General features: G+C 39.6%; 1 protein-coding gene and 1 long non-coding RNA gene across 7 annotated transcripts; one reads left to right on the top strand and one right to left on the bottom strand.

Moving 5' to 3' along the window:
- The first annotated feature begins 240 nt into the window (after positions 1-240).
- On the top strand, positions 241-3510 carry LOC148106499 (uncharacterized). 3 transcript variants are annotated; one of them, XR_015719164.1, is made up of 5 exons: positions 241-723; positions 883-972; positions 2878-3111; positions 3187-3269; positions 3361-3510. It is a non-coding gene; the product is annotated as an uncharacterized LOC148106499 (long non-coding RNA). The 3 variants fall into 3 exon arrangements; XR_015719163.1 differs by lacking the exons at positions 241-723; positions 883-972 and adding an exon at positions 1582-1707; XR_015719165.1 differs by lacking the exons at positions 241-723; positions 883-972 and adding an exon at positions 1940-2120.
- A 611-nt stretch (positions 3511-4121) lies between these two features.
- On the bottom strand, positions 4122-9681 carry LOC148106498 (uncharacterized). 4 transcript variants are annotated; one of them, XM_087842376.1, is made up of 5 exons: positions 9548-9681; positions 9170-9230; positions 8903-8965; positions 5660-5704; positions 4122-5567 (listed from the first exon to the last, which is right to left on the bottom strand). In XM_087842376.1, exons 4-5 carry the CDS (start codon positions 5697-5699, stop codon positions 4552-4554), a joined length of 1056 nt encoding a protein of 351 aa, XP_087698502.1. In that variant the 5' UTR covers positions 5700-5704; positions 8903-8965; positions 9170-9230; positions 9548-9681; the 3' UTR covers positions 4122-4551. The 4 variants fall into 4 exon arrangements, with proteins under 4 accessions (XP_087698502.1, XP_087698508.1, XP_087698515.1 ...); XM_087842382.1 differs by having other exon boundaries at positions 9595-9678; XM_087842389.1 differs by lacking the exons at positions 8903-8965; positions 9170-9230; positions 9548-9681 and adding an exon at positions 6957-7989.
- Between the last annotated feature and the right edge of the window lie 1338 nt (positions 9682-11019).

Here is an 11019-nt window from a genome sequence, read left to right as displayed (position 1 = left end):
ACACAACAACCTTTTTGAATGTCTCCCTAGTGTGGCCACAACACCTCACGTTTTTGCCACACATATCGCAAACCACGTCTCAGTGTTTGTGGAGGTAAAATAGGTTCGCACATGACTCCAACTACGCTCAGCCATTGTTGTGAGTGCGCACGCCAAGGGGCTGCGAGACATTTATACAGCTGTATTTCGCAAATGACTATGAAAGGCTGAAGAGGAAGTAGTTCATTTGAATGTAGACAATCCGAATGTTATAGTTTCTTTCCACTGTGTTCCTGTTAATGATAAACTACAAACTTACCCTAAATTACTAAAATATCGATATTTTAATGTGAGAATTGATTCTAGAACATAAACGATTGGTATCGGAGGAATCGATATTTCAGGATCGATCCGCACATCATTAGTTTTCAGCATTAATAAAGAAACCTGCAACAAGGTGAGTGATGTTTGAGGTCTAAAAGAAATCAACACAGAGAAATGTTTACAGTGCTTTTCTACCTGAACATTCAAAGCGCTCTATACAGGTCGCCTCATTCACACCTGTTCATAGAAGCCCTTTTTCTGTGCTTTCTATCTAACATTCACACACATTCATCAGAGTGACTTGGGGTTAATGTCTTGTCAGTTAGCACGCAGTCTGGAGCAGCCAGGGATCGACCCAAAAACCATCTGATTAGTAGATGAGCTGCTCCACCTCCTGAGCCACAGCCTCCCCTTTTAGAGGTAAAGAATCAATTAGAAAGTAAGGACAGTAATTTTTTGAGGTGATTTGATTTTAAAAAATCATTTTTGCTTCTAATTACATAATTAAGGTGTAATTACATCGTCCAACAAATTGATACATTGTCATAAACGTATCATTTATCTACTAAAAATACACAGGAGCTGGCGTCATGTTGTGGAAGCTGCCATCTTGCCCCACCATCATCCACTGGCTGATGGGCATCGCTGCTCCGCCTTTTCATGTTTTATGTAAGTGGATTTATACATTACTTTGAATTTAACCTCCTAAGACCCAAACTCTTCCACAGCATGCATTTTTAATTTGTCTTTGATATTTGGGCTGATTGGGTCCAATGAATGTAAAAACAAAGAATTACCAGATTTGTTTTTTTACCTTATTTTTGTTTTTATGAAAAATCGAAGCCACATGTGAGGATATTCATTTAAAATTTTGATAGAACTGTAGCAGTATAATGTCCCCGTAAATGGATATCAGGCCCTTGTAGAGCAAAATTGAGTAATTTGGTCTAAATAACCCAAAATGCGATGTCCACATATGTGGACGGCAGGTCCTAGGAGGTCAAATAGCTCTTTCACACTACATATGACCGTTTCACATTTGTACATGTATATTTTGGTGATCTCTTTCTCAGTATGTTTTTCTTCTTATGGAAATAAGCTAAGATTAAACCGGTTAATGTTAGGCTCCTGTGTCCTAAAAAAATCACACCTTTCCCCTGATAAACAAATTGATTGGATTCTCACATTGTGTGGGAATTGATTATCAATTACAACTTTGATGAGCCACTTCAAAGAAAGTTTCACAGCAGCAACAGAAAGTCCAGATGTGGAAACAGAAGTGTCTGGAGAGAGAGCGGAGAAGAAGAAAAAGTAACGGTTAGCTACAGAAGAGACGGAAAGGAAATAAATAAAAGGAATATAATAACTCCCTCGACAGCCAGAGTTGTGTCGGCGATGCTCGCTGTGAGTAGACTGTTTCAGCCCACTGTACGCGGTGTTCGTGCCTTGGAGAAGAAATAAAGTTCGGTGAAGCAGTTTCCTACGCCTCCTTCGATCTTTTTGCTAGCGGAGTTGACCTGTATAGTAAGCTGTTGCCGGCTACGAGCCAGTTACGGAACTTTCAAGTAACTGCCAGAGGTTTCCTTACTACGGTTCGGGACCGCGGATCTGGCGCGGTAACAATTTTTACGTTTGTTTGAAAGGCACTTCGGTTTTATTTTGAAATCCATGCTTTTATTTTGAAACAGGAAACTGGCGCAAAACCGTTAAAGGGCTGTTAGTAATGTTTCTTTTGGGATATGGTAAATAGTGTGCCTTAAAGTGAAAAATATGTACGTTTCTTTTGCCAATTAGTACCTGGCTGACAGTGGCACAAGGTTTGTTAATGTTTCCTTTAACGGAATAAGTTACATGCAATCAAAATGTCGTTTAATAGAGTTTATGTTGTTAACCTTGACCTTTATGTGTAGTTGTAAGTTAGTGAGGTGATATAATGAATTGAGTGATGTAAATTTGATGTATATGCTATATGTGAGCAGGAGAAATTTGTTTCCTTTGATGTTATGGTATTAATATTGCTGGTTTTGATTTGCTCCTAGCTCTTACGGTGTCTTCACTGAATGTTTCAATAAAAACCTTTCCAATAAAACCTCTGTGAAGCATCAGTATAAGAGACCATCATTCAGCCAGGTGATGCTACAAGACAGACGTCTCTCACGGAGTCCTTTAGTGCTGCAGGCAGGCAACATGTTCAAATAGCACAGCTTCAGTTTTTTTATTTCTATATGATGAACTCTGCATTATTAAGTTATAAGAACAAGTAATCTGATGTCCTGTAATGATTATGACGCTATAATTTGAGATACAATAAAAGAGTAAAGTTTTCGTACAAAGTATTGGATCAGTAACGTCGATACCACCCTGAATTTTACTTGGTATTGGATCGGAAAGGAAATCAGTGGTATCGCACATCACTAGTGATCAAACGTCAGGCCAAGCTGGAACTACTTCCTGTCTTCTGTAACTTCTACAACACTGTCCAATAGAGACACATGAATGAAATGCAGTGTCATTAAAAACACTGATGATCTTTATTTAAAAATGTAATATATTTACATCTGAATAAACTTTTAGGCATTACGCTGACGGACGGATGGATGGACAATGAATGCTTTCTCATCCTTCTTGTCATGCACCATGGAAGTGTCTGAGGGGCTTTTCCACTTGGAATCGGGATTCTGTGTCCACACTTCAGAGGTGGAGTTTCCAGCATCTCACCTGGGCCTCATCTGCAAACAATCAGCAGGAGGGCTTCTTAAACCAGCGCTGCCTGCTACTCCTCGCCAGTTTGTTCTGCCATCTCCAGTGGTAACTAGGCTTCACCTCTGCTCCAGTTCTGGCATGCTGCTTCCCTGTGTTTAACCTTGTTTTCCCTGTGTTTAGATCTCCTCTGCCAACATACTCATCCTACCCTCAAACTCCCTTACCCGTCCAGCACTATTCATTTAAGATGTGATGGAATCAAAGTAATTATTTTCAATCAAATGCTGCAAAGGAATATTTTCATGTGACACAGCGTAAATCTTTCAACTTCAACTTCTTCTCCCTCTGTTGCAGAATTCCCGTTGGATTGTTCCCATCAGGAGCCAGGTGTTCAGTCTCTCGATAGCTTTTCCTCTGGTTCCTGCTCTCTGCTGACACTCCTAGCTCGAGCCACGTTCTCCATTCGCTCTCTTTAAACAAAGTCTCATAAATAGTTTAACCATGTGCATTGAATCTGCATTTGTGTCTAAGCTTTCTATGGAGGGAAGAAATCATCACAGTGACATCTATTCAATTTTTAATTCAATTTTAATAATAATAATAATGCATTTATTATCTATAAATTTATTTTATTATCTATAAATAAAATTGTAAAGCGCTTTTCAGGACCCCTCAAAGCGCTTTACAATTTTATTTATAGAGCGCCAAATGACAGCAACAGTCACCTCAAGGCGCTTTATATTGTAAGGTATACTTACAAAGAAATCCCCAACAATCATATGACCCCCTATGAGCAAGCACTTTGGCGACAGTGGGAAGGAAAAACTCCCTTTTAACAGGAAGAAACCTCCAGCAGAACCAGGCTCAGGGAGGGGCGGCCATCTGCTGCGACCGGTTGGGGAGGGGCAAGGAAAACAGGATAAAGACATGCTGTGGAAGAGAACCAGAGGTTAATAACAAGTACCATTCAGTGCAGAGAGGTCTATTAAACATAGTGGGTGAAGAAGAAGCACCCAGTGCATCATGGGAATCCCCCGGCAGCCTAATGCTGGGCATACACTGTACGATTTTTGGCCCATTTTGAGCCGATTTTTTTCAGTCGTGCGACCGTTTTGGGCATCGTCGCGAGTTTGGCCTTGAACGTGTGTCGTGCATCGTCTACATGGGGTAACGAGAAGCGATTAACGCCTCACGACCAGCTCCCGATCATCAGTCGTTTGCTCGTAAGAAAATCAAACCTGTTTGAAATCCTGTCGGTCGTCCTGAGGGTGTCACCGCAGCGTCTCACACTGCGCACGCGCAAACGCAGAAATGAGAGTGAAAAGACGGAGTAGAACGGCGGTGCGGCGTGTGATCTGGACACAAGCCACGGCACAAACTTCTCACCCCTGCGAGTCAATCAGTTTGAGCAGGAGCTGAATAACGCGACTGAAAAAAATCGCAGCACAGTGTATGCCCAGCTTATTGCAGCATGGAGGATTCAGGGTCACCTGAGTAGGCCATCAGCCTACTAAAAGGATACTGAAGAAACCCGTCGAAATAGTCTTAGTCTTCATCACTGCTGCTGGTGGACTCATTTGAACACCTCCGAAATTTGCGCACAGGCAAGTATTCCTCTTCTTCCTCAAAATCCTCTCGGGAACGCTTCCTCGAGCCTCCAGCTTCATGGTTGTCAAGCTCTTCGTGCGCATCTTCAAAAAGTTCATCACTGCTGCTCTCAGAGTGGTCGTACACAGCTGAGCTGGTCCCCGAATCAGAGTGTGCAAGCCTGGATTTTTTGCTATTACGACCTTCTTCATCAACATCTTCCTCTCTGGACCTTTTCGTGGATCCACCAGGCTGCGGTTCTTCTTCTGTTACCTGCTGATTGATGTCCTCATCGGCAATATTACCAGCATGAGGACAGCCTACGCTATCAGTGTCAGAAGCAGAGAAGAATTCAGAGTCATCATCAGAAAACTCCTCGCTCCATCTGATTCTTTTGTTTGGTTCCACGTCTTCTTCATCCATCTCTCTAGACCTCCTCCTGGAAACACCTGGCTGAGGATCCTCTTCTGGGATGTACTGGTGAACATCCTCACAGTCTTCAAATGCCTCATCAGAATCCTCATTTTCAATGCCACCAACAACAACAGCATTATGATCCTCATGCTGCTCATTGTTGTCACCATTGGCATTATTGTCCCTCACATTAATATTTTGAATGTTTACATTGTTGTCACCATTGGCATTATTGTCCCTCACATTAATATTTCGATTGTTGACATTGTAATCGTCATCGTAAAGGTAATCGTCATATTGATTCAATACTGAAGCTACTAGCGCATCCAGCCTCCGACCAATATCACGAAGAGCAAGATAAAGATTGACCATGTAGCCCCGGAGTCCACCAATATCTTCGTTAGCTGGTCGGTTAGCTGGTTGGTTAGCTGGTCCATTAACTGGTTCATTAGCTGGTCCATCAACTGGTTCATTAACTGGATCATTAGCTGGTTGGTTAACTGGTTCATTAGCATGTTCTCGATCTCCACCTGAAAACCTTTGTGGGGTAACCTGCCGGTCTGCAAGATCATTTAATCTTTTAATTAGCATTCATAACTATCTGCTGAAAATCTGTTTTTCATCAATTTCAAGACTGAGCACATGTGCTTACCATTACGGTAATTTTGTAATCCATCTCCTATTCCACTCATTTTGACTACAAGGAACACAAAACAACAATGATCAGTAAACCTCAACTCAGAATGTTCAGAGAATTTGCTTTTTTTGTGATGACTTCAGGCTGCGTCCGAACGTACACGGCTATGTTTGAAAACGCACGTTTTCCTTTTTCGTTAAAAAAAAAAAATGCAGTCCACATGTGCAGTTTTGAGAAAATATCTCCTTCCATATGTAAACGCTAAAAACAAACTGAAACGCTGTCAAGAACACGCCAAATCTTAACCGTGTAGAAATGTTGGCCAATCAGAAGTCTAGAAGCCTGGGTGGGAAAACCTCACAAAACCTTACGTACTTCTGAAAAGTTTTTGTCTTTTTCTGGAAAAGCAGCTAATTTTGTGTTACTTTCACGTGCCTTCATCGTTTCAAATGTTAATAACTAAAGACAGCTTTTTGGCTGGAACAGACTCACAACTTTGAAATGGACAAAATGCATACAGCATACATAAATGTCATTTTTTAAATTACATTTATTCCAAACCGACTGTTTTGAATGTAGAAGCCACGTCTGATGCCTCTGTGTTTCTAAATGGAGGCGCAGTAACTGTGTGTGTATATGTCAGCGTGTAAAAACTGCAGATACTAAGATTAACAGACACAGTATGTTGTCTACATCCGCCATTGTAGAAATTGATCTCATGTAAACACTAACGTGGCCACAGCGTGGCGTCAACAGCGCGCACACTTTTGACATTGCCTGAGTAAATGTCCGTTTTCCTCGTCCACACCTAAACACAAAGACGTCGTTTTCAAAAATCTCCACCCTGGCAGGAGTTTTTAAAAATCTCACCTTTCAGTGACTCAATCTGCTGCTTAGGTGTGGACGAAAGGCCCAAACGCAGAGACAAAGCTGCGCTTTCAAAAACAGCCGTGTACATGTGGACGCAGCCTCAGTTTCTCAGAAATTCTAATAGTTTGTTTGAGAACAAAAGTCTTCTCTATTTTCCTAAATGAACAAAACAATCTCAGAAATAATCGTGTTAAAAAGAGCTTCTGTTACTCTATGATTAAGAACATTTTCTCATTTATGTATAATTTGTCAAATATTACATCAGTTAAGTCTTCATTTGTTTTCCTGAATAATAGATCCACATCATCCTCTCTATGATGGAAAATATAGTCTAGTCTTGCACAATGTAAAGTACATAAATACTGTCCTGGCAGGCAGGAAAATCAGGCTTTATATATTTAAGTAAATGATCTTAAGTTTATAAACTGAAATTTGAGCTTACTTTAGTTCTTGGTAAATTACAGAGCAGTTAATCCTCAGGGAAACGTCGAAATGTCACTAAATAGTGGTCTGCTTTCATACGGCTGCAGTGTCTCTTCAGTTTTGTGTTCATATGCTGATGTTTTCATTCAAAACATGCTTAAATGCTGTGATGTCACTTTAGCAGCAAAGACTGTGGAATGTGCAGAGATTCTTTTTACATCAAGTTGTTTGCTCAGAGTTTGATATCTTTTAAATGGAGACAAAAAAAAACAGACAGAAGTGAATCTAAAAGACTAAAGCAGTCAATGTGTTATTATTTTTATTTATTCTAATAGTTCCTGTAAAGTTCTACTCTAAGAGATTCATCTGGGCCTTCATGCAGGATTAAAGCTCAATAACACACAAAATATAAAACATTTCTTTATGGTTGTTAGGCAAAGTTATCAAACATATATCCACTAATATGCTCTCATTCTTGCTCTGCTCCCTCATTTTTCCCTGGAGGCATCGCTATGGCAACTTAATATTTAACATGTCTTTGTTATCAACTTTATTTGTACAAATCTGTGATGTTGATGTGCACAACGTGGGCTTTAGACCTCGGAGGGTTAATCAACAAATAAATTTCTGCTCATGACGGTGCAGATTTCTGACAGTTTGTGTACTTTAAGCATTTAACAATTTGATTGTTTTCTAATAAAAACTGTGTGAAACTCAAGTTAGACCTGTGTTTGTAAATGAACCGCCCCATGTTGTGTAGCTTTCTGGATTTTATACTTATTGGGCTACATATTAATTTACTATACAGGCTATACAGTAGATAAAATCTAAACTCACATGTTTTATGTAACTAAAGTGTTTAATCATGTGGGCTACAGACAATAATCAAGTTATGGTTTTCCCAGCCCGCTATGTCTGTGTCAGGGGCGATTCTAGGATCAGAGCTTTGGGGGTGCTGCGCACCCAGAGAGCTGCCCATCCAGGCAAGATAAACTGTACTCGTCACGATGAGACGTCTTCCCTGTCTCTGTCAGTCCCTGCATCCTTAAATGTCTCCAGTTGTCCCGAGTTCCCTCTGTTCCTCCCTGTCCTCATCGTCTGTTGTCTTCATCTCCATTATCTGTCATCATAATTTTACCATCTCTGTGTAAGTCTGCAAATTTCTTTATTAAATCATGAGATTCTTAAATTCATCAAGTCTGTCTGTGCCTGGGTCCTCGTCACAAAACATGACATCACTGTTTTGTACATTTTAACACAATTTAATCCCACATTTGTGAAAGAAAAGCAAAAGACTTTTTTGTAAAGTCTGTAACAAAACCATCAAATCTGATCAAGGTTATTTAAATGCTGAAGAATGGATTGGAATAAAAAACATATCCTAACCTTAATTACTGAGGAGAATAATGAATGATGCTCACAGTGAGTAAAAAGTAAACTGAGTGCATTTTCTGGACAGAGATTCAGTTTTAAAGTGTTTGTATAATACAATACAGATACATAAAAAATACACTCCAAAAATAGAAGAGTCCTTGAAATGTACAAAATATTATTAAAAAATTAGAAAAATGGAGACACCTTGGCCTCTGGTACAACGTATGAAAAGATGTTTAGTGCAGATACTAATATGGCTCTGCAGAGTTTTTCTTTTCTTTTATCCTATGTCGCAGACTCGCAGCACAGCCAGGTGCTGGAGTCTGCTTTGACCCATGGTCCTTCTCAGCCAGGTATGGAGCTGACTCAAGACACTAAAAGACCTCTCACAGCTACAGCTGCTAACTGGGTTTGTTAGGGCAACCTGAATAACAGTTTTCAGTGTGGGGAAGATCTGATTATCCAGAAGATTGTACAATGTTAACATATCTGGGATGGCACCAGCCTCACTCTTGAGCTTCAAAAAGTTTTTTCTTTGCCAGTTTAACAGTTTGTGTTGTGCCTGTCACTGTTCCCTGTCTGTTTTCTTACCTGGTTCTTCCTGAACTTGTAGTTTCTCCTCATGTTCTCCTCTTTCCTCTCTCCCTCTTTGGACTGACAATCATACACAAATAGATTTTATTCAATTAGATTAAAAACAATACTATTAAGATCACTAATAAAAAAGTCCTCTCTCAGTTTACTTTCAACCAAAAGGCAAATAACCAAACCACATGAACATCTAATAAAGGATATAAATATGAAAAACTGATCCAACATTATCCTTTATTGATGGATCATTTGATCTTACACGTTTACCTGAATGTGGCTCCTTTTTTGAAAAAACTTCCTCATATCCATTATGAACCTGGCTGTCTCTCTGCACACACACACACACACACACACACACACACAACAGCAGTTATAAGGTTAATGGGAATCCAGTCAGTTAGCTAGTAAGTACTTTGGGTTTAATATCGGCACATATGACAAAATAAGCAGCTTCTCTCCTTTTCAAACAGGACAGTGGTAACAACAGCAGGCTACAGATAATGTTAAGTTTTAGATTTTAAATAGGCTGTATACATTTCAATGGGAGCAACAAGACGGTCAAGTATCGCTGATTTTACTACAGAGCAGGACGGATTGTAGGGTAGAAACATCGCCGGAAAACACGTTTTCAACACAGCAGGTTACCTGGTGTAATGTTTTTCAGCTAAAAAGAAACATGGCCTGACTCCTACCTAACTATATAAAGAGTAACTTAGGGTTAAATGCAGCTAATATGTCCTGTTTTAAGGCAGGCGCTTCCACCTCCGCTCCGCTGCGTCTCAGACACCGTCGCTCTGGCAGAAACGGCGCCAGAGCAGGGGAGAGGCGAGCTGGAACAAACCATTTTGGGAGGTGAGAGGGGTTATCTATACTTTTGTTGTTAAAATGTTCCATCTCAAGTACGTACTGTATGCTTTTTATATTTTTAGTAGTGTGTCCCACAAACAGCAAATATTGTCAAAAAAAGTAAAAAAAATCTTTGGGGGTGCTTTGATTCATTTTTGGGGCTGCTTAAGCACCCCCCAAAAATGGGCTAAAATCGCCCCTGGGCCATATAAAGGATTTTTTAAATGAGCTTTGTTCACTCTGTCACTGTCATAGACAGAATAAAGATCTAAATAAAAAATATGTACATTTCTTTATACTGCCATAATTTATATTAGATATTGAAATCTGAGTATTCAGCTCTAACCTGACAGGACAAACTGTAGGCGACAGACACTGAAGATAACATTAGCAACGAGAGAAATGAAATCACTTTTATTGTCACATCACATGTGCAGGTACACTGGTACAGTACATGTGAGTGAAATTCTTGTGTGCAAGCTGTCCTAAAAGTCGCTAGAAGTCGACTCCGTGTCATTTCACTGGACAATAAAACAGGTGAAAAGAAAAAGAAGAGAAAAAATAGAAACGTGTGGCTTTAGTTAATCACACACTGTTTCAGGACATCAAGCATTTGTCCAGCTAAAGAAATCGAAACTCACAAAACGTCTTGGTAAATGCAGCTGATGTAAATTCATATTCATGTGTTAATATTATATTCTTAGATCCATAATGGTTACCCATACAGGATCATATCTTGTAAATATATTTATACAGAGAGACAGAGTTAATTTACAGTGTCAACAAAAAACTGAAGGACACCTTATTTAAGCATATTTAAATATAATTAGTTATTATGATGAGGCTGTATACTCTTGATTTGGACATTATACACGAACCTCTTCTGTTACTCCTGTAGTGTTCAATCATCAGAGTAATGTAATGAAAGATACTTACAGTCATGTGAAAAAGACATTTCTGATAGGACTCTGTAGAGTTATAGAGTCATTGTTAGCCTGCGGGTCTTCTTTTCACAGCAATAACTTCAAGGAATTATTCACTGTGTGAATTTATCAATCTATCCATTCTCTGTTGAGGGATTTTGACCAACTCTTCTTTACAATAGTGTTGATGGAGGTTTGCAAATAAATCATTTATGCACAGGAGTTCACTCAGACTGAGGTGCTGAGTCAAAACTTTGACACCTTCTTTAGCCTTTATGTGCTGGTGTGCTTGGATCCGTGTTCTGTTGTATGACCCAGTTTTAGCCAAGCTTTAGCTCCTGGATAGAT

This window comes from Neolamprologus brichardi, chromosome 1 (assembly GCF_056152115.1).
Source record: "Neolamprologus brichardi isolate AB-2024 chromosome 1, ASM5615211v1, whole genome shotgun sequence".
NCBI classification, from domain to species: Eukaryota; Metazoa; Chordata; class Actinopteri; order Cichliformes; family Cichlidae; genus Neolamprologus; species Neolamprologus brichardi.
This window is presented reverse-complemented; position numbering and strand designations above follow the sequence as displayed.

Coding starts and splice junctions, on each gene's coding strand:
- LOC148106498 (XM_087842376.1), bottom strand. CDS start 5,699: ATGAGTGGAATAGGAGATGGATTACAAAATTACCGTAATG. Junction 5,568..5,659: donor ATTACAAAATTACCGTAATG/GTAAGCACATGT, acceptor ATGATCTTGCAG/ACCGGCAGGTTACCCCACAA.